This window comes from Heptranchias perlo, chromosome 1 (assembly GCF_035084215.1).
Source record: "Heptranchias perlo isolate sHepPer1 chromosome 1, sHepPer1.hap1, whole genome shotgun sequence".
NCBI classification, from domain to species: Eukaryota; Metazoa; Chordata; class Chondrichthyes; order Hexanchiformes; family Hexanchidae; genus Heptranchias; species Heptranchias perlo.
Genome location: NC_090325.1, coordinates 48411839 through 48435743, shown reverse-complemented (window position 1 = coordinate 48435743; position 23905 = coordinate 48411839). Strand labels below are relative to the sequence as shown.

Below are 23905 nucleotides of genomic sequence, written 5' to 3'. Positions count from 1 at the left end.
AGAGACGTAATCCAAAAATGACATCCACCCAAAGAAGGAGATATTAGGGATGAATAAAAGCTTGGCCAAAGAGGTGTATTCTAAGGAGGATCTTAAAGCAGGAGAGGGAGTTAGAGAGGCGGAGGGGTTTATGGAGTGAATTCCAGAGCATGGGGCCTAGGCAGCTAAAAGAATAATGTAAAATATGACAACAAGGTAGATGTTGTTTATATGAATTTCTGAAAAGCATTTGATGAAATTCTGCATAAGAAATTGATTGTGAAAATTAAGGTCAATGACTAAAATGGTAGGTGGAGGTATGGATAGAGAGAGAGGGAGAGATAGATGAGAGATAGATGCAGGCAGCAAAGGGTTGCTCTGACAGGTAGGGTATGGCTGGTAGCATTCCCCAGGGTCATAAGGGTTCCGTATAAAACAATAGTTCGCCCACAATTGGGATACTGTGCACAGTTTTGGCACTTCACTTTAATAGCCCTGGAGAAAGTGAAATGCAAATTTACCAGGATTACATCAGGGATGAGGAGTTTGAGTTGCAAGGAAAGGATAGAGCAATTAAGTCTATATTCTCTCAAACTGAGATTTAAGGGAACATTGCATAGAGGTGTTGAAAATGATATAAGGAATAAATAAGGTAACCATAGATTATTTCCATTGGTACATAAATTGAAGAGTTGAGGCGATGATCCCAAGCACTAGGTACATAAAAGGTGAGATTAAAAAAAACGTTTTCACACAAAGGGTTATCAGACTGTAGAATGCATTGCCACAAGTAGTGATCAATGTTAAATTGATTATAAAATCCTAGAAGGTATTGGAATATTACTTAAGAATATAAAACAAATTAGGAAATGGAGATTAGTTTGGGGAGAAAGCAGGAAAATGGGACTGTGTAAAATCAGCCTCTGAGAGGAACCTAAAGTCAGTGCAGGCAAGAACAGCTAAATGGTCTTCTCCCGTGCTAAAATGGCTATTGTAAACAATTTTACAACACCAAGTTATAGTCCAGCAATTTTATTTGAAATTCACAAGCTTTCGGAGGCTTCCTCCTTCCTCAGGTGAATCCCACATTCACCTGAGGAAGGAGGAAGCCTCCGAAAGCTTGTGAATTTCAAATAAAATTTCAAATAAAATTGCTGGACTATAACTTGGTGTTGTAAAATTGTTTACAATTGTCAACCCCAGTCCATCACCGGCATCTCCACAAAATGGCTATAGCTGAGGATTTCCTCGGAGCTGCTCCCGCTCTGTCACAGTAAGTTCACTGGAATTTCCGCCACACTTGACAGAGCGGGAGAAGCTCCGAGGAAATTCCCAGCCCATGTTTCTATGTATAGTAAATTCATGCCTTGAAATGAACGCTGTATGAAGAGTAATAAATTAAAATAGATAGAGTAATATGTTTATTAAAATAGCAAACAAAACAATTTCATATGAACCTATTTAACAGAGTCAATATTAATTTTGCACAGTCCAATTTGAAGCATAAAGATTTATTTATTCGTAGTGATTCTTTTGTTCCTTGTACAGGAGCTCACCTGAATCCAGCCGTGACCTTTGCTATGTGCTTACTTGCTCGCGAACCCTGGATAAAATTTCCCCTTTACTCTTTGGCACAAATATTAGGCGGCTTCCTTGGATCTGGTATCATTTTTGGTTTGTATTTTGGTAAGTAACAAAGCTGTTTTCTTTCTTAATTATAATGTAGAATTGTTGTACACAGCAAGAGGGATAAATCATAGTCAACTGCACTCATCCACAAGTTTATTTAATGTTTTTATGTAATAGAATTATTTGTTACAAAAGTAGTAATGATTGAGTTTAATTGTGATTAAGATATAAAGCTCCCTTATAGTCTGTGAATAAGCTTTTTATCCCGAGGTGTTTGGGTACTATTTTGTAAATCACTTAAATTAGGATTTAGGCAATAAGAGGTGAACAATTACAGACCCAGATATATAGCACTTTTACAAATGATAGCAAAAGTAGTCATTTTTTTTATTCGTTCATGGGATGTGGGCGTCGTTGATGAGGCCAGCATTTATTGCCCATCCCTAATAGCTGTTTGTGGGACTTTGCTATGTGCAAATTGGCTGCCATGTTTCCTACATTACAATAATGACTACACTTTTAAAGTACTTCATTGGCTGTAAAGCACTTTGGGACGTCCTGAGATCAATTTTCGTGGTTGGGCCTCGTTTGAATTGAATGTAAGCTGCCAGCGTTAATCATATTCCTTATAGGCAGCTCACCGATTGGGAGGGCGGGATAGCCAATGGGAATAAAAATCAGGATGTGGAGGTGCCGGTGATGGACTGGGGTGGACAAATGTAAGGAATCTTACAACACCAGGTTATAGCCCAACAGTTTTATTTGAAAATCACAAGCTTTCGGAGGCTTTCCCCATTCGTCAGGTGTTCACACACACCTGACGAAGGAGAAAGCCTCTGAAAGCTTGTGATTTTCAAATAAAACTGTTGGACTATAACCTGGTGTTGTAAGATTCCTTACAATAAAAATCAGGAGAGATGTAAAACAGGCTGCCGATCTGCTATGTCCCGTGAGTTGGAGGGGTCAGCACTGGACGATTCATTGAGCAGGTGCAGGTGGAAAAGACAGTTCACCGGAGGGCAAGCTCGTTCTTCTGAAAAGGACAGAGATGGAGATCTTGGGGGTTCAACCTTTAAAAGAAGGATGCTTTCTGTACACCAGCAATTGCTAAATGCATTGTTCTGCCTGCGAGGAAGCTTCTGCAACATGCAGGAGAGTGCGGAGGAGTCTACTACCAACTTGTATGGGGTTCCGGCGGATGGCATCAACACTCTGGAGTCATCCATGGAGCACCTCAATGGACACTGCAGCTGGGCCCACCTTGCGAGAGCCTGTGGCACCAGTAAGCAGTATCTCTTAGGGATGCTCTAAATGGAGCCATGCAGGCTCTGGGATCCACTATCTCCTCCACCTCGGACAAGCTGGGAGAGTGAATGGATGGGGGCTTCAGTCAGATCATGGATCCCCTACAGTCTGCTGTTCCGCAGATCAGTGGGACTGCTGAGCCACAGCCCGACAGCAGGAACAGTCATACAATGGGAATGGAACATGTTGCCCTCTCTCAAGATGTCAGCACGTCTGGAGCCTCACCATCCTCTCAATCAGTTCCCACCCTGTGCCAGAAGACCAGCTGGGCCTCCGAGCTCCGATAATTGGTGTGTAATTATTTATGTAAGACAGTAAAATGATAAACATTTTTGAAATCTTTGTGTGCAAAGAGTGTTCCTGTAGTAGCTGGTAACCTTGCAATGTTCATTGACGTGAATATGAATGTTGGTCTTTGGCACGTGAGATTTATGTGAGGGTGAAAGGACTGGAAGAGATGTTGGACTTGACTGTTAATGCAGGTGAGCACTGAGTATTCAGATGAAGCGGTCTCCAATCAATTGCTGCTCAAGAGCTGTGGTTGCAGGAAGGTATTGGACCGGTCCCACTTCCTCACCATCCTCTATGTCATCAATGTCATTTCCCTCATCAGCTGAAGATCCTTGTCCAATGGTGACTCAATGTGTTGTCCCCATTGCAGAGCAAAGTTATGCAGTATACAGCAAACCACTAACACAAGGGACACTCTTTGTGGGCTGATTGCAGGAAGCCACCAGACCTGTCCAGTCAGTGGATTCATACAAACATATGAACATATATACGAACATACGAATTAAGAGCAGGAGGAGGCAATTCGGCCCCTCGAGCCTGCTCTGCCATTTGATAAGATCATGGATGATCTGATTGTGACCTCAACCCTACTTTCCCATCTGCCTACTATAACCTTTGACTCCCTTGTTAATCAGGAATCTATCTAACTCAGCCTTAAAAATATTCAATGACCCTGCCTCCACCGTTCTCTGGGGAAGGGAGTTTCACAGACTCACGACCCTCTGAGAGAAAGAATTTCTCCTCATCTCCGTCTTAAATGGGAGACCCCTTGTTTTTAAACTGTGGACCCTAGTTCTAGTCTCTCCCACAAGGGGAAACATCCTCTCAGCATCTACCCTTTCTAGTCCCCTCAGGATCTTATGTTTCAATAAGATTACCTCTCATTCATCTAAACTCCAGTGTATACAGGCCCAACTTGTCCAACCTTTCCTCATAAGATAACCCCCTCATCTCAGGAATCAATTGAGTGAACCTTCTCTGAACCGCCTCTAAAGCAATTATGTCCTTTCTTAAACAAGGAGACCAAAACTGCACACAGTATTCTAGATGTGGTCTCACCAATGCCCTGTACAACTGGAACAAAACATCCCTACTTTTATATTCCATTCCCCTTGCAATAAATGACAACATTCCATTTGCCTTCCTAATCACTTGCTGTACCTACATACTAACTTTTTGTGATTCATGTACTAGGACACCCAGATCCGTCTGTACCTCAGAGTTCAGCAATCTCTCTCCATTTAAATAATATACTGCTTTTCTATTCCTCCTGCCAAAGTGGACAAGTTCACATTTTCCCACATTATACTCCATCTGCCAAATTTTTGCCCACTCACTTAACCTATCTATATCCCTTTGAAAACTCCTTATGTCCTCTTCACAACTTACTTTCCTACCTACCTTTGTGTCATCAGCAAATTTAGCAACCATACATTCGGTCCCTTCATCCAAATCATTGATATAGATTGTAAATAGTTGAGGCCCAAGCACTGATCCCTGTGGCACTCCACTCATTACATTTTGCCAACCTGAAAATGACCCATTTATACCTGCACTCTGTTTCCTGTTAGCTAACTAAATCTTTATCGATGCTAATATGTTATCCCCTACACCATGAGCTCTTATTTTGTGTAGTAGCATTTGATGTGGCACCTTGTCAAAAGCCTTATGGAAATCCAAGTACACCACATCCAAAGGATCCCCTTTATCCACATTGCTTGTTACTTCCTCAAAGAACTCTAATAAATTAATCAAACACCATTCCCCTTTCACAAAGCTGTGTTGACTGCCTGATTGCATTGAGATTTTTTAAGTGTCCTGCAATAACCTCCTTAATAATAGATTCTAGCATTTCCCTATGACAGATGTTAAGCCATGTGGCCTGTAGTTTCCTGCTTTCTATCTCCCTCCTTTCCTGAATAGAGGAGTTACATTTGCTATTTTCCAATCTGATGGGACCCTTCCAGAATCTAGGGAATTTTGGAAAATTAATACCAATGCATCTACTATCTCTGCAGCTACTTCTTTTAAGACCCAAGACTCGTTACTTGAGCACTCCAATGGTCTGCTTGATGAGGGCTTAATTTGAGCCATGGATCTCATTGAAGTGCAGTTTGATCGTGGGTTCCTAAAAGGGATCACGTGTCAAGTGTGCCCTTAAACCAAGCAGACAGCCTCTCACTTGCTGTGGAGGATCAAAGAATGGGGGGAATGGAGGATTGTCGCAATGTAAAAGCAATATAAATATGGCAGCCGCAAGGAAAGTGGGAGCAGACCTGCATGATGCGCTGTAGGTGATCACACACCAGTTGTTCATTAATGGAGTGGAAGCGCTTGCGATTTAGGAAGATAGTGGGGTCATCTGAAGGAGCCTGCAGGGCAACATGGGTGTAGTCAATGAAGCCCTGGACTTGGGGGAATCTTTGTGAACTCCAAAGTGCTCTCGTGCTTCTTGTTGAGCATTAACAGACCAACCATAGAGAGATCTAGATCCAAGAACATCGAGTCCTTGGAGAAATTTAGATTAAAAAAAGGAAATAAAATAGTAGCACAACCTGAATTCTGTTCATTTTGTGTCAATATCATGTCAGGTACAATGTCAAAGTAATAACGAGCCTTTCACTTTTTATACTAACTACTCATTATTGAAGTAACGGGTCAGACTATGGGGAATTTCCATACAGTCACTGACTATATTCATCAATGCAGATCCAGGACACAGATAATTCCTCATGTTTTCCATTTACAGCTATTCCTGATCAACCTTTTGTTTCTTAATCTGTCCCATTACCACCTTCCTTGCCTTGCACCATCATCCCTTTTGTCATTTAATCACTTGTGCCCTCTACCTGATCACAGACCTTCCATTTTCTCCTTTCCTCCCCTCCCCTCCCTCCTCCCTTTTCCCTGGCTCTGTACTTGCTCAAAAACTTTAACTCTTTTAACATCTTTCAGTTCTGATGAAGGGTCATCGACCTGAAACATTAACTGTGTTCCTTTCTCCACAGATGCTGCCTGACTTGCTGAGCTTCTCCAGCATTTTCTGTTTTTATTTCAGATTTCCAGCATCCGTAGTATTTTGCTTTTGATATAAAAATAAAATGCTAGTATGACATTTCTCTCTATCCTGTGCTGACTGAGGTAATCTGGAGTCAAGTATTATGTCATAACAAGCACCTCTCGTTTGACAAAGATCATCTAGAACTTGGACAATGAGTGAGACCAGGGGACATTTCCAATGTCGTTGAATATTTCACTGAAGCAGATCCAAATGAGACCTAACCGAAACTGAAGGATTGATTTTTGAGACTGAAAAATGTATCCATTGAAAAAATCAAGTTGTTTGTTGAGGACATTCAAACTCTGGAATAATAACAAAACATTCTTGCAAAGGAATTTATTCTAAACAATTATTCAGATTGTCTAAATTCAGATTTTCACTAATTTCCTTGTGATTCGTGGTGTTTTATTTTAATCCCCATTGGGTAACAATGATGTGCATATTTTTTGTTTTTTGGTTTGCTCAAGGGTATTTTCATATTTTTACTTAAAATTGAATTTTGTCCAACTAGAAGGCACAATGGCCTCTCTTGTGTTGCTGAAATTGTAACAAGATAGGAAACTGAATCTATAAAATAATTATTAATAGATTGTATGTCATTCCAGATGCCATGTGGGACTTCAGTGGTCAAAACCAACTGTTAGTATATGGCCCCAATGCCACTGCTGGAATATTCGCTACGTACCCATCCGTGCACTTAACTCCACTCAATGGCTTTTTTGATCAGGTAAATAAGTAAACATTTATAAAATTAAATACAAAATACAAAACTGCAACATCATCTCATTGGATAGTGTAGATTTGATTATTTCACCAAATAGCCAAGACCGTACCTCCAATTATCAGATTGGAAGTTAATTGTGAATTGGAAGTGGAGGTTAATTGTGAATTGGAAGTGGAGGTTAATTGTGAATTGGAAGTGGAGGTTAATTGTGAATTGGAAGTGGAGGTTAATTGTGAATTGGAAGTGGAGGTTAATTGTGAATTGGAAGTGGAGATTAATTGTGAATTGGAAGTGGAGGTTAATTGTGAATTGGAAGTGGAGATTAATTGTGAATTGGAAGTGGAGATTAATTGTGAATTGGAAATGGAGGTTAATTGTGAATTGGAAGTGGAGGTTAATTGTGAATTGGAAGTGGAGGTACCTCCCTCTGGCTAAGTTCTTCCAGTTTTTATTAACAACTAGCATGGTGATATATTACATCTTACCTGAAACATGTGAATAATAATAATATGAATTTTTATATTTAATGATTTAATAAACAGTTATTTATACAACATATACTAGTAACCTTGTGGTTTACATAGTATAGTTACCACCAGTGATAATAGGATTTCCACCCCAATACATTAGTGTCACATGATAAAGGACACATGGGCCCAAAATGCATTACAGGTGATGAAGTCACACACTATCCCGACCTGACATATATCGTCCTTCCTTCATCATCGTTGGGTCAAAATCCTGGAATTCTCTACCGTTGTGGGAGCACCTTCACCACATGGACTGCAGCAGTTCAAGAAGAAGGCCCATCGCCACCTTCTCAAGGGCAACAAGGGATGGGCAATAGATGCTGACATTGCCAGCGACGCCCATATCCCGAGAATGAATAATAAAATAACATTACCCATGTCAGAAACATGATGAAACAAGCATGGCAAAAGGTGCACTCAACTTACATGAATGCAAAGCTATGGTTCATCTAAATGAAAGAACTGCACAGAATGGCAGGAATTATGTCACATGACAAACCCATTTTCGTACACTTCCACTATAACTGATTTGTTTACAGTAGCTATTTAGCATGGAACACATTGGGGTGTGAAATTGGTCTTCTGCGGTAGCGCAAAACGGGTGATAACGAATTGGCACCTCGCCCAATTTTCTTTTCCATTGAACAGGTCCAAAGGCAAATTTCACCCCCATTGTATTAACTTGACATGAGGCTGGTGCTGAAATATGTAAGTTTTGTCAAGTAAATTTTCTATTGAGAATCAACTAGTATAGATTTAGTAATGTCTCATAACACAGCGAAGTATCATAAAATGAGGATATTATATAAGAGTTAGAAACACCAGGTAAAACACCAGAACTACATTGGTTTTATTGTAGGCCTGCACTTGTTGCAATGTATCACTCTATTGTGCCTCTATCTATTACTGATCAGCACTAACCTGTTGTTCATAAATACATTATACGCCGTCATGTTTCAGGATTCTTAAACCATTTTCCCATAGAAAGGGTTTAGAAAAAAAGTTAGCTTTTAATGTTTTCTTTAAAGCAAAGTGTAATGTCACAAGTTTTAAAAAGATGAAAGGCGGTTAATATGCTAAACAGAAATTATTTTCTATAGAGACTAAATGAAAAGCAACTTGTTAGCTTGTCAAGGAAATCAAAATAAATATCTCACACCCAATGTGTTGGAAAGTCCTTTGATCCCTGTCTGTGAAAAGAGATATATGATAGAGGCTGGGACACTGGCTTTTTGAAATAAGGTACTGCACAGGCAGGCAGGTAGCAAAAGGCAGGAGACTGCAGGGAAAGGAAGTTCTGCTTTAGTACTGTAGGCCGGAATAGAAAGGAGTTATTCTGATTGCATTAAGTAAAATAACCCACTGGTGTAGGGAAGTGTAGTGGGTACATTATTTTATATTATTATGTGAAGACCAGTTGTACTGATTATTATGTGAAGACCAGTTGTACTAAGTGAATCTGATCATAACTGTTGCTCTGTGTGCTCACTTGATATGAAATAAAGCAGTAATACTACAAAATGCTGCGGTACAGAGGGATCTGGGTGTCCTCGTACATGAAGCACAAAAAGTCAACATACAGGTGCAGCAGGTAATCTGGAAGGCAAACGGAATATTGGCCTTTATTTCTAGGGAGATGGAATATAAAAGAAGGGAAGTCATGCTACAACTGTACAGGGTGCTGGTGAGACCACACCTGGAGTACTGCGTACAGTTCTGGTGCCCTTATTTAAGGAAGGACATACTTGCATTGGAGGCAGGTCAGAGAAGGTTCACTAGGTTGATTCCGGGTATGGAAGGGTTGCCTTATGAGGAAAGATTGAACAGGTTGGGTCTATACTCATTGGAGTTTAGAAGAATGAGAGGAGATCTTATTGAAACATACAAGATTCCGAGGGGATTCGATAGGGTAGATGCTGAGAGGATGTTACTCCTCATGGGGGAATCTAAAACTAGGGGGCATAGTCTCAGAATAAGGGTTTGTCCGTTTAAGACAGAAATGAGGACGAATTTGTTCTCCCAGAGGGTCGTGAATCTTTGGAATTCTTTACCCCAAAAAGCTGTGGAGGCTGAGTCATTGAATACATTCAAGGCTGAGTTAGATACATTTTTGATCAGCAAGGGAGTCAAAGGATATGGGGAAAAGGCGGGAAAGTGGAGTTGAGGTAAAAATCAGATCAGCCATGATCTCATTAAATGGCAGAGCAGGCTCGAGGGGCCGAATGGCCTACTCCTGCTCCTATCTCTTATGGTTTTATGGTTATGGTCAGCCTTTTGTTTTTATTCGTTCATGGGATGTGGGCGTTGCTGGCGAAGCCAGCATTTATTGCCCATCCCTAATTGCCCTTGAGAAGGTGGTGGTGAGCCACCTTCTTGAACCGCTGAAGTCCATGTGGTGAAGGTTCTCCCACAGTGCTGTTAGGAAGGGAGTTCCAGGATTTTGACCCGGCTTGGTGATTCATATCAAGATTTGTCTCACCAATTGTTTGCTCAGTCTACCTTTGGAGAAATTGAAGAAATATGCATGCAGAAGACATTATTATCCAGTCCAGATCACAAGGGGATGCTATTGTTCCATCCCTACTTATCGTACATGTAGATATAGGGTGGTGTGAGTCAAATACCATAAAATTTAAATGCTCAAATCGTATAAAGAAGTGAGCGATGCCACTGAACCCAAGAAGGTATCTACAGCAACAACAACAACTTGCATTTATATAGCATCTTTAATGTAGTAAAATGTCCCAAGGTGCTTCACAAACATAATTTGACACTCAGCCATATAAGGAGATATTAGGACAGATGACCAAAAGCTAGGTCAAAGAGGTAGGTTTTAAGGAGTGAATTAGAGGAGAGAGAGATAGAGAGGCGGAGAGGTTTAGGGAGGGAATTCCAGAGCTTAGGACTAGGCAGTTGAAGGCATGGCCACCAATGGTGGAGCGAAGAAAATCGGGGATGTACAAGAGGCCAGAATTGGAGGAGCGCAGAGATCTTGGAGGCTTGTAGGGCTGGAGGAGGTTACAATGGCAGACCCGAATTCATTACGCACACCGTGCCAATTTTAAAGACATTCTAGGATGTAAACCTGCAGAATAGGAGAATTTCTTTTTAACAGTCAGAGTATTCATAATGTGAATTTGCTGTAATGAACATAAGTGTGATAATTCCCTTCAACTTTTTATGAGTCTGAATTTGCTTTTCCTTTTTCCAAATGCAGCTGATTGGAACTGCCGCTCTCGTAGTTTGCATCCTTGCCATTGTGGATAAATTCAATAACCCCGTGCCAAAGGGACTGGAGGCATTTACTGTTGGCTTTACCGTTCTGGTAATTGGATTGTCAATGGGGTTCAACTCGGGGTATGCCGTGAACCCTGCTAGAGACTTTGGACCTCGTTTGTTTACATCATTGGCTGGCTGGGGAGCTGATGTTTTCATGTATGTTGTTTTTTCAGTTCTTATTTATGGTTTGCTTTCAATTGATTTTTACTAGGAGTGACTAGCTGGATGCTGGGGTGCAGGATTAACACCAGCTATTTAAATTATGGGCACTTTTATACATATAATAGTGACAACTTGAATGTTACTGCAGCTATTAGTGATACACTGGGTAGTAAAAATGTACATACAATAACCCAATGTACACTTCCATTAACATCTTGTACTGAACCATGATTACAAGGTACATACAGATGAGGAAGGCCATTTCACCCATCTTATCCATCCAGACAACCCGAAGTTCCCCTATTCACCAGAATGTTGTAAACAATTTTACAACACCAAGTTATAGACCAGCAATTTTATTTTAAATTCACAAGCTTTCGGAGGCTACCTCCTTCCTCAGGTGAACATCGTTCACCTGAGGAAGGAGGTAGCCTCCGAAAGCTTGTGAATTTAAAATAAAATTGCTGGACTATAACTTGGTGTTGTAAAATTGTTTACAACTGTAAACCCCAGTCCATCACCGGCATCGCCACATCACCAGAATGTTACCAGAGCTCCAAGGGTGAGATTATGAGGAGAGATTATATAAACTAGGCTTGCATTCCATGGAATATAGAAGGATAAGGGGTGATTTGATTGAGGCTTTTAGGATTTTGAAAGGAATTGATATGGTAGATAGAGAGAAACTTTTTCCACTGGTTAGGAGTTTAGGACAAGGGGACACAACCTTAAAGTCAGAGCCAGGCCATTCAGGAGAGAAGTTAGGAAACACGTCTTCACACAAAGGGTGGTGGAAGAGTGGAACTCTCTCCCACAAAAAGCAGTAGATGCTCAATTAATAATTTTAAATCTGAGATTGATAGATTTTTGCTATCCAAGGGTGTTAAGGGATATGGAGCCAAGGCGGGTGGATGGAGTTAGAATACAGATCAGCCATGATCTCACTGAATGAAGGAACAGGCTCAAGGGGCTGAATGGCCTACCCCTGTTCCTATGTTCCTATCACAGCATCTAGCTGTTTCTTAAAGGTTTTAGCTTCCATTGCTCTGCCTGGAAGTCTGTTCCATGTGTTGATCATACAATGGCGAAGAACAATTATGTTCTGTTGGACAGAATGTTAATCAAGAAATAAGAGGAGCTTGTAACAAAGGTAAGGCAATAATCATAGGGGATTTTAATCTTCATATAGACTGGGCAAATCAAATTGGCAAAAGTAGTTTGGAGGACGAGTTCATGGAGTGCATTTGTGACAGTTTCCTAGAACAATACATCATGGAACCAACCAGGGAACAGGCTATTTTAGATGTTGTTTTGTGTAATGGGACAGGGTTAATGAGTAATCTCATAGTAAGGGATCCTCTGGGGCAGGGTGATCATTATATGATAGAATTTCACATTGAGTTTGAGAGTGACATTCTTAAGTCTGAAACTAGAGTCTTAAACTTAAACAAAGCCAATTACATAGGTATGAAGGGCGAGTTGGCTACGTTTGATTGGGAAATTAGATTAAAAGATATGACAGTAGATAAGCAACGGCAAATATTAAAGTAATATTTCATAATTCTCAACGAATATGTATTCCATTGAGAAATAAAAACTCCACAGGAAAAGTGATCCATCCGTGGCTAACTAAAGAAGTTAAGGATAGTATTAGATTAAAAGCAAAGGTTTATAATGTTGCCAAGAAGGGTAGAAAGCCTGAGAATTCGGAGAGTTTTAGAAACCAGCAAAGGACGACCAAAAAATTGATAAAAAGGGAGAAAATAGAATATGAAAGTAAACTAGCAAGAAATATATAAACAGATTGTAACAGCTTCTATAAGTATGTAAAAAAGAAAAAAGTAGCAAAAGTAAACATGGGTCCCTTAGAGACTGAGACAGGAGAAATTATAATGGGGAATAAAGAAATGGCAGAGACGTTAAACAAATATTTTGTATCTGTCTTCACAGTAGAAGATACAAAAACATACCAGAAATAGTGGGGAGCCAAGAGTGAGGAACTTAAAGTAATTAGTAATAGTTATAAAAAAAAGGACTGGAGAAATTAATGGGACTAAAAACCAACAAATCCCCTGGACCTGATGGCCTACATCCTAGGGTTCTAAAAGAGGTGGCTGCAGAGGTTATGGATGCATTGGTTGTGATCTTCCAAGATTCCCTAGATACTAAAATGGCCCCAATGGAAGGTAGCAAATGTGACGCCACTATTCAAAAAAGGAGGGAGCGAGAAAAAAGGGAACTATAGGCCAGTTAACCTGACATCAGTCATCGGGAAAATGCTGGAATCCATTATTTTTCTTTATTCCTTCATGGGATGTGGGTGTCGCTGGCAAGGCCAGCATTTATTGCCCATCCTTTATTGCCATTGAGAAGGTGGTGGTGAGCCGCCTTCGTGAACCGCTGCAGTCTGTGTGGTGAAGGTTCTCCCACAGTGCTGTTAGGTAGGGACTTCCAGAATTTTGACCCAGCGACGATGAAGGCAATATATTTCCAAGTCGGGATGGTGTATGACTTGAAGGGGAATGTGCAGGTGGTGGTGTTCCCATGTGCCTGCTGCCCTTGTTCTTCTAGATGGTAGAGGTCACGGGTTTGGGAGGTGCTGTCAAAGAAGCCTTGGCGAGTTGCTGCAGTGCATCCTGTAGATGGTACACACTGCAGCCATGGTGCGCCAGTGGTGAAGGGAGTGAATGTTTAGGGTGGTGGATGGAGTGCCAATCAAGCGGGCTGCTTTGTCCTGGATGGTGTCGAGCTTCTTGAGCGTTGTTGGAGCTGCACTCATCCAGGCAAGTGGATGAGTGCAGCTCCAACAACACTCAAGAAGCTCGACACCATCCAAGATAAAGCAGCCCGCTTGATTGGCACCCCATCCACCACCCTAAACATTCACTCCCTTCACCACCGGCGCACTGTGGCTCCAGTGTGTACCATCCACAGGATGCACTGCAGCAACTCGCCAAGGCTTCTTCGACAGCACCTCCCAAACCCGCGACCTCTACCAACTAGAAGGACAAGAGCAGCAGGCACATGGGAACAACACCACCTGCACGTTCCCCTCCAAGTCACACACCATCCCGACTTGGAAATATATCGCCGTTCCTTCATCGTCGCTGGGTCAAAATCCTGGAACTCCCTTCCTAACAGCACCGTGGGAGAACCGTCGCCACACGGACTGCAGCGGTTCAAGAAGGCGGCTCACCACCACCTTCTCAAGGGCAATTAGGGATGGGCAATAAATGCCGGCCTCGCCAGCGACGCCCACATCCCGTGAACGAATAAAAAAAAAATCACACTCCTGACTTGTGCCTTGTAGATAGTGGAAAGGCTTTGGGGAGTCAGGAGTTGAGTCACTTGCCACAGAATACCCAGCCTCTGACCTGCTCTTGTAGCCACAGTATTTATATGGCTGGTCCAGTTAAGTTTCTGGTCAATGGTGACCCCCAGGATGTTGATGGTGATGGTAATGCCATTGAATGTCAGGGGGAGGTGGTTAGAATCTCTCTTGTTGGAGATGGCCATTGCAAATCTGGTGCAAATTTTACTTGCCACTTATCAGTCCAAGCCTGGATGTTGTCCAGGTCTTGCTGCATGCGGGGACAGACTATTTCATTATCTCAGGGGTTGCGAATGGAACTGAACAGTGTGCGATCATTAGCAAACATACCCATTTCTGATCTTATGATGGAGGGAAGGTCATTGGTGAAGCAGTTGAAGATAGTTGGGCCTAGGACACTGCCCTGAGGAACTCCTGCAGCAATGTCCTGGGGCTGTGATGATTGGCCTCCAACAACCACTACCATCTTCCTTTGTGCAAGGAATGACTCCAGCTACTGGAGAGTTTTCCCCCGATTCCCATTGACTTCAATTTTACTAGGGTTCCTTGGTGCCACACTTGGTCAAATACTGCCTTGATGTCAAGGGCAGTCACTCTCATCTCACCTTGGGAATTCAGCTCTTTTGTCCATGTTTGGACCAAGGCTGTAATGAGGTCTGGAGCCGAGTGGTCCTGGCGGAATCCAAACTGAGCATTGGTGAGCAGGTTATTGGTGAGTAAGTGCCGCTTGATAGCACTGTAGACGACACCTTCCATCACTTTGCTGATGATTGAGAGTGGACTGATGAGGTGATAATTGGCCAGATTGGATTTATCCTATGAAGGATGTGGTAACAGGGCACTTAAAAGTCATAACATGGCTAGGCAGTGTTAACGTTGTTTTTAGGAAAGGGAAATCATGTTTGACAAATCTATTCAAGTTTTTTGAGGAGGTAAATAACAGAGTAGATAAAGGGGAACCAGTGGATGTAGCATATTTGGATTTTCAAAAGGCATTCGATAAGGTGTCACATGAAAGGTCTAAAGCAAGATAAGGGCTCATGGGGTTGGGGTTAATATATTAGCATGGATTAAGGATTTGTTAATGGACAGAAAACAGAGAGTTGGAATAAACGGGTAATTTTCGGGCTGTAACTAGTGGGGTGCCGCAAGGATCAGTGCTTGGGCCTCAGCTATTTACAATCTATATTAATGCTTCGATGAAGACTTAACGGACTTAGACCGAGTGTAATGTATCCAAATTTGCTGACTATACAAAGCTAGGTGGGAAAGTAATCTGTGAGGAGGACACAAAGAGTCTGCAAAGGGATATAGAAAGGTTAAGTGAGTGTGCAAGAAGGTGGCAGATGGAGTATAGTGTGGGGAAATGTGAGGTTATTCAATTTGGTAGGAAGAATAGAAAAACGGAATATTTTTTAAGTGGTGAGGAACTATTAAATGTTGGTGTTCAGAGAGACTTGGATGTCCTTGTACAAGAAACACAAAGTTAGTATGCAGGTACAGCAAGCAATTAGGAAAACAAATGATATGTTGGCTTTTATTACAGGGGGGGGTTGGAGTACAAGAGTAAGGAAGTCTTGCTGCAATTGTACAGGGCTTCGGTGAGACCACACCTGGAATACTGTGTAAAGTTTTGTTCTGCTTACCTAAGGAAGGATATACTTGCCTTAGAGGTGGTGCAACGAAGGTTCATTATGTTGATTCCTGGGATGAGATGGTTGTCCTATGAGGAGAGATTGAGTAGAGTGGGCCTATACTATCTGGAGTTTAGAAGAATGAGAGGTGATCTCATTGAAACATATAAGATTCTGAGAGGGCTTGACAGGGTAGATGCTGAGAGGCTGTTTCCCCTGGCCGGAGAGTCTAGAACTAGAGGTCATAGTCTCAGGATAAGGGGTCAGCTATTTAGGACTGAGATGAGGAGAAATTTCTTCATTCAAAGGGTTGTGAATCTTTGGAATTTTCTACCCCAGAGGGCTGTGGATGCTCAGTCGTTGAGTATATTCAAGGCTGAGATCGATAGATTTTTGACTCTAAGGGAATCAAGGGAAATGACGACTGGGCGGGAAAGTGGAGTTGAGGTTGAAGTTCAGCCATAATCTTATTGAATGGCGGAGCAGGCTCGAGGGGCCGTATGGCCTACTCCTGCTCCTATTTCTTATGTTCTTGTGTTCTTGTAACAACTTAACATGTGTTCTAATTTTTTTTTCGTTATTTTGAACCCACGACCTACCATACTAAATGGTAAAACTTTCGAAGGAGTAGAGAAAGGCTTAGGGGTTCAGATGCACATATCTTTAAATAGGGGAGAACAATTTAATAAAACTAAATAAAAAATGAGCCTAGGTTTTATAATTTGTGGCATGTTGTACAAAAGCAAAGAGATGACATTGCATTAAAGGAAGTACGATAAGGTGGAATTTACACCCACCACTTTGACCCCATTCCATATCTCACAATGGGACATTTAAATAACTCTGACCCAAGGAGATAATGGAACTCAGAACGGCACCCTACCGCTCTGAGAGGTCGAGCTAGAGGCTCAGTTTGGGCTGTAGGAAAAAGTCAGCTGATTTATTTTTCAAGTTTCTCCCCGGAATGGCAGGATCGATTACCATTGGTCTGTTCACTAGGCCCAGGACAGGACCAACGTCTGTTCTCATCGAACATATGTCCTGCTGGGCTATCAGGTGTGCTTGCGGTGTAATTCCTAGAGTTGCCCCCAAAGTACTGCAACAATGTAAGTGGTGCTGGCAGAAGAAGCATTTGCCCAGAGTGCAATTTGTTGGTTAGTGCAGAAAGGACAGATACTCAATGGATCCAGGTTCCAACTCAAATTCTGGGTTCCCCACTGGAATTATCCCCAATTGCTCTCCCAATATCCCAACTTCTTAGATTCAGTTTGGCAACAGTCAAGATTTGAGGACTGCCAAATTTGCGCAGGGGCACTGCTGTAATTTAACTGGCTAAAACTGTACAATTTACCATCACTGAGCACTAGTAAGCCTCCCCCTCTTATTCAGCTAGGACTACCTTACCTATTATTGGCATGCAGCATTATCTGAAGCTGAATAGAAAGGCCCCAGTGACAGGTGTGTTTCTCCAGGTCCCTTCATGAGCCAGACTGGCTGGTCAGTCATCAACATGTCCTAGAGTACTGAGGATCTGCCTGATTCAGGATGCGGATTATCAAGTCTGCCACAGAGGATCGACTCCCATGCCAATCTCCAATTGCCAGCGTGTTACCTTGAAGCCAATTCAGGCCTAAAGAAACCCCATTTATCTCTCCACCAAGGAGGACAGTCATTAATTGATTATTAGACAACTGACAAGTATGGGTTTGAGCTCTGGTTGGGTGAGCAGCAGTGACATGGTAAGCAGCAGAGCAGGAAGCAGGGAATGAAAAATCAATCATATAATGATCTTCAGACTTTGTCAGCCTATTAGGTATACCAGTTATATTGGTATACCTTTTATAAATTGTGGATGAGGGTGTGTAGAACACAGCATGCCACTGGCAATAGGATTTCAGCAGTAATGCATTTATATGCTACAGTATATAATGCTGGTATGTTACATTTTGATTCTATTTGATTTGGGGCATTAAATGTGATGTCTAACCTCAATTTTAATGTTTCTTTGTTTTTCTATTTTTTCCAGTGCTGGAAACTACTGGTTTTGGATCCCCATTTTCGCCCCACTCCTTGGTTCTGTACTTGGTATTCTGGTATATCAGCTAATGATTGGAATACACATCGAGCCTGAAATCCACAGTTCACCCATTGGAGAAGAAAATGTAAAACTGGCTAATGTAAAATTAAGAGAAAGTTCCTGATACATTATAGATCATGTGCAGAAGATGACCAAATTAACATTTGTGATATCCCAATTATTTTCACAAAGCAAATCAGAAAATTTGAACCCCTTTGAATACTACAGTATATTTAACTTAATATTTTTGAAATATTTGGAATTTTAATATCTGCTGTAATAAAGTTTCTGTAGATTTCTAAGGCTATATATGAAACACAGAAATGACCGTGGACTTTATCACAAATATACATTTAGCTGTCACACTTAAACAATATATATGTAAAAGAAAAAAGAAACCCAGTCATTTGCTGCCAAATACTTCTGACTTGGGCAAACACTTGCCAAAATACAGAGAATTCTCCGGACAGAAGTATCCTCTAACTTAACTCAGGATATGCTAAGAGCAAATTAGCCTATGACCCCAGGAAATCCTGATTTATAACATTTAGACTTTGTGCTCTTGAAAGGAGACACTAGTGACAAAAACTTCTGCCTTAGCAGAATAATATATAAGGGGAGATTTTTCTCTATGGGCAGCTGACAAGTGTGTTACGCCTGTGAGAAAACAACTGTCTACATTTGTCTTTTCCGTGAACATTTCCAAGTCCTGGGCGGACTTTAGATGTAGACCTTTCCCCCGTCAGGGTCATGTGTGTAAAAGAATTGGGACGAAATTGGAGCGCAGATTCAGTCCTCTCAGGCCTACAGCTGTGCTCTGGCCTGCTGAGATTGAGGCATCAGCAACCAGAAGACTTGAAATCCAGGGGGCGGGGTTGGGCAGGGGGTACATTTTAAAATTTTGCCTTGACTCCATGTCTTCAACCTGCCCTCAGAAAGTCCTGTTGCGGAGGGTCTAGATGAAGGTCATAAAGGCAGCTATTCATGGGCGCCCCTGCACGTACCATGAGAATGTTATGGGAGATTCACTAATCTGAAATGTTAATTTAGTTAAAAACTGTAGCCATAGAATTTAGATTTAATAGTTAAGACTGTATTTCACTCTCTTATAAATAGCTGACCAGTGACTACATACATCTGATTGGGTTATCCTAGAGTATAAAATTGTTAGAGGTGGTGCAATGAGCAATTTATTTTTCAACAGCTAAAAAGTTGCAGCCTCCAGAACCTCTAATCTTGGATAAGTAACCTTGATATTATTTAAGTACATTTAAATACAGGTTGAAGCAGCCACCTTATTTCAGAACAGAACTTGCTGGAGATAACACTATGGCATCTTGGATGAGCTGCAATTTCCTCGAGATAAACATTAGAAGGGTGAAGGGAGGGAGTCACTTATGAATTAAAGAACAATCTGAAGCAAACAGTGTTGGAATAAAAGAAAATTCCAATTGCCAAGGAGAAATTGTATTAATAAACTCAAAAACAATATTGGAACAATATTACCAATGCCCATTTACTTAACAGCACTCTGCTGATGGCACAATTGACTTTGTCAGTAGCAATGTGAAGTAAAAGAAGTGGGGCTGCTACTTCCAGACTTGACAAGACTCATTCAGAGGGGTGAGTTTCACTGTCACCCCTGGAGGCAACATAACCATTGTACAAGCTTGCTTTCTCATTGGTCCAGTGTTGTGCTTCAAAGCTGCTTTTACATTGTGCTAAGACCCGAGCAGAGGTGCTGGCTCCTGATACCCAGCCAGCTTCAATCTAAAAGTAAACTTGCCTTGATTCACTGGACCCACTAGTACCATTTTTACTGGGTCTTCCCAGCCAGCAATCTTAGCAAATCCTGCCAAGTACTTTAGGATGTCAGTTGGCTGCATAAAATCTGGGTGTCAGGAACTAGCCCTACTAGAACGGGTCTTAGTGCAATGTAAAAGCACCTTACAAATTGGGCTATAAAATTGCGTAAAGATACAGTTAAAGTCATTTAATCGTTGACTGCTTAAACCCGGGTTTTACTCTATTTTTACAAACAGAACTTGTTTTAATCTGCTGTTAAGTTTTAGGTAATGGAATGTAAATGCAGTAATACCAGCTAACCTGGGTTTTATTTTGAGGTTTTGATTTCATTAAAAATAGTTCATAAAACATCAGTGCTATAAACTGTAGTAAATAAAATATTTGGGTATTTGAAAAGTACCAATGTATTGCCATTTTGTGTGTAGTTGTGGAAACAAAGGAATGAACATGACAAACCTCTGGTATACCATTTGTGTTAAAGCGTAAAATGCAATCCAAGACAGAAATTGTTATCTATGAACAGTACACAGTCCAGTATATGAATGCTTCAGCAGAAAGTCATGCTGGGGGGTAAAACCTAAAGGCAAGTCTCAGAAAGGATTTAAAAAATTTTTTTTTATTCATTCACGGGATGTGGGCGTCGCTGGCAAGGCCGGCATTTATTGCCCATCCCTAATTGCCCTTGAGAAGGTGATGGTGAGCCGCCTTCTTGAACCGCTGCAGTCCGTGTGGTGACGGTTCTCCCACAATGCTGTTAGGAAGGGAGTTCCAGGATTTTGACCCAGCGACAATGAAGGAACGGCGATATATTTCCAAGTCGGGATGGTGTGTGACTTGGAGGGGAACGTGCAGGTGGTGTTGTTCCCATGCGCCTGCTGCCCTTGTCCTTCCAGGTGGTAGAGGTCGCGGGTTTGGGAGGTGCTGTCGAAGAAGCCTTGGCGAGTTGCTGCAGTGCATCCTGTGGATGGTGCACACTGCAGCCACAGTGCGCCGGTGGTGAAGGGAGTGAATGTTTAGGGTGGTGGATGGGGTGCCAATCAAGCGGGCTGCTTTATCTTGGATGGTGTCGAGCTTCTTGAGTGTTGTTGGAGCTGCACTCATCCAGGCAAGTGGAGAGTATTCCATCACACTCCTGACTTGTGCCTTGTAGATAGTGGAAAGGCTTTGGGGAGTCAGGAGGTGAGTCACTCGCCGCAGAATACCCAGCCTCTGACCTGCTCTTGTAGCCACAGTATTTATATGGCTGGTCCAGTTAAGTTTCTGGTCAATGGTGACCCCCAGGATGTTGATGGTGGGGGATTCGGCGATGGTAATGCTGTTGAATGTCAAGGGGAGGTGGTTAGACTCTCTCTTGTTGGAGATGGTCATTGCCTGGCACTTATCTGGCGCGAATGTTACTTGCCACTTATGATCCCAAGCCTGGATGTTGTCCAGGTCTTGCTGCATGCAGGCTTGGACTGCTTCATTATTTGAGGGGTTGCGAATGGAACTGAACACTGTGCAGTCATCAGCGAACATCCCCATTTCTGACCTTATGATGGAGGGAAGGTCATTGATGAAGCAGCTGAAGATGGTTGGGCCAAGGACACTGCCCTGAGGAACTCCTGCAGCAATTCCCTGGGGCTGAGATGACTGGCCTCCAACAACCACTACCATCTTCCTTTGTGCCAGGTATGACTCCAGCCACTGGAGAGTTTTCCCCCTGATTCCCATTGACTTCAATTTTACTAGGGCTCCTTGGTGCCACACTCGGTCAAATGCTGCCTTGATGTCAAGGGCAGTCACTCTCACCTCACCTCTGGAATTCAGCTCTTTTGTCCATGTTTGGACCAAGGCTGTAATGAGGTCTGGAGCCGAGTGGTCCTGGCGGAACCCAAACTGAGCATCGGTGAGCAGGTTATTGGTGAGTAAGTGCCGCTTGATAGCACTGTCGACGACACCTTCCATCACTTTGCTGATGATTGAGAGTAGACTGATGGGGCGGTAATTGGCCGGATTGGATTTGTCCTGCTTTTTGTGGACAGGACATACCTGGGCAATTTTCCACATTGTCGGGTGGATGCCAGTGTTGTAGCTGTACTGGAACAGCTTGGCTAGAGGCGCAGCTAGTTCTGGAGCACAAGGCTTCAGCACTACAGCTGGGATGTTGTCGGGGCCCATAGCCTTTGCTGTATCCAGTGCACTCATCCGTTTCTTGATATCATGTGGAGTGAATCGAATTGGCCGAAGACTGGCTTCCGTGATGGTGGGGATATCGGGAGGAGGCTGAGATGGATTATCCACTCGGCACTTCTGGCTGAAGATGGTTGCAATCGCTTCAGCCTTGTCTTTTGCACTCACATGCTGGACTCCGCCATCATTGAGAATGGGGATGTTTGCAGAGCCTCCTCCTCCCGTTAGTTGTTTAATTGTCCACCACCATTCACGACTGGATGTGGCAGGACTGCAGAGCTTTGATCTGATCCGTTGGTTGTGGAATCGCTTAGCTCTGTCTATAGCATGTTGCTTCCGCTGTTTAGCATGCATGTCGTCCTGAGTTGTCACTTCACCAGGTTGGCACCTCATTTTTAGGTACACCTGGTGCTGCTCCTGGCATGCTCTTCTACACTCCTCATTGAACCAGGGTTGATCCCCTGGCTTGTTGGTAATGGTAGAGTGAGGAATATGCCGGGCCATGAGGTTACAGATTGTGCTGGAATACAATTCTGCTGCTGCTGATGGCCCACAGCGCCTCATGGATGCCCAGTTTTGAGCTGCTAGATCTGTTCTGAATCTATCCCATTTAGCACGGTGGTAGTGCCACACAACACGTTGGATGGTGTCCTCAGTGCGAAGACGGGATTTCATCTCCACGAGGACTGTGCGGTGGTCACTCCTACCAATACTGTCATGGACAGATGCATTTGCAACAGGTAGATTGGTGAGGACGAGGTCAAGTAAGTTTTTCCCTCGTGTTGGTTCGCTCACCACCTGCAGCAGGCCCAGTCTAGCAGCTATGTCCTTCAGGACTCGGCCAGCTCGGTCAGTAGTGGTGCTACCGAGCCACTCTTGGTGATGGACATTGAAGTCCCCCACCCAGAGTACATTTTGTGCCCTTGCTACCCTCAGTGTTTCCTCCAAGTGGTGTTCAACATGGAGGAGGACTGATTCATCAGCTGAGGGAGGACGGTAGGTGGTAATCAGCAGGAGGTTTCCTTGCCCATGTTTGACCTGATGCCATGAGATTTCATGGGGTCCAGAGTCAATGTTGAGGACTCCCAGGGCCACTCCCTCCTGACTGTATATCACTGTACCGCCATCTCTGGTGGGTCTGTCCTGCCGGTGGGACAGGACATACCCAGGGATGGTGATGGAAGAGTCTGGGACGTTGGCTGAAAGATATGATTCTGTGAGTATGGCTATGTCAGGCTGTTGCTTGACTAGTCTGTGGGACAGCTCTCCCAATTTTGGCACAAGTCCCCTAGAGTGATGGTAAATAAACTCTGCAGTTATACACCTACAGTAGATGCTCAATTATAACAGATCCACAGAATTTTTTAACGTTGCCTTTTGTGCTCCTTATAGACTGCTTCGTTCTGTTTACAAATGGAGATAAGTAAAATGATTAGAATTGACATCTTGCTTTGAATAACATTTAATAATGACACACACAATGGGAACAAGGGAACAATAAATACATTGTAGTTTATTTTCTATTTTTCATGAGTAGATGAATTTCTGGCACACATGAAGTGTCAGAAAACATCTTAAGAACTGTTGTTCATCCTGAAACTGCTTGGATAATGATCATTGTTCAACATTAACATTAATCAGTGTTAAAAAAGAAACAAAAAAGAAACACTGCTCAAAAGATTAGACTGGAACTACTAAGCTGGTTTACATTTGGTCCTCCTGTATGAAGCCTTAGTCAGAGATCTTGGTGCAATTACCTAATAACCTATTCTACTGGAATACCATTTAGTTTTAAGCTCATGTTGATTTACATTTTTAGCTTGCAAGTAAGAAATGATTGTCAAGACAGGAGTGGCTCAGGTTCTGACTGTTGTGACACTGAAGATAACGGGTCGGGTTATCAATTCCACCGTGATTTTACAATA

The 23905-nt window shown here is 42.4% G+C and overlaps 1 protein-coding gene across 2 annotated transcripts in view; it reads left to right on the top strand.

Moving 5' to 3' along the window:
• Positions 1-20809, top strand: part of LOC137321830 (aquaporin-3-like) — a 33235-nt gene extending 12426 nt beyond the window's left edge. For both annotated transcript variants that reach the window (XM_067984548.1, XM_067984538.1), the window contains exons 3-6: positions 1528-1665; positions 6871-6992; positions 10737-10954; positions 17952-20809. In XM_067984548.1, coding sequence (XP_067840649.1) covers positions 1528-1665; positions 6871-6992; positions 10737-10954; positions 17952-18126 — 653 coding nt within the window. In that variant the 3' untranslated portion in view covers positions 18127-20809. The remainder of the gene's footprint in view (positions 1-1527; positions 1666-6870; positions 6993-10736; positions 10955-17951) is intronic.
• The last annotated feature ends 3096 nt before the right edge of the window (positions 20810-23905 follow it).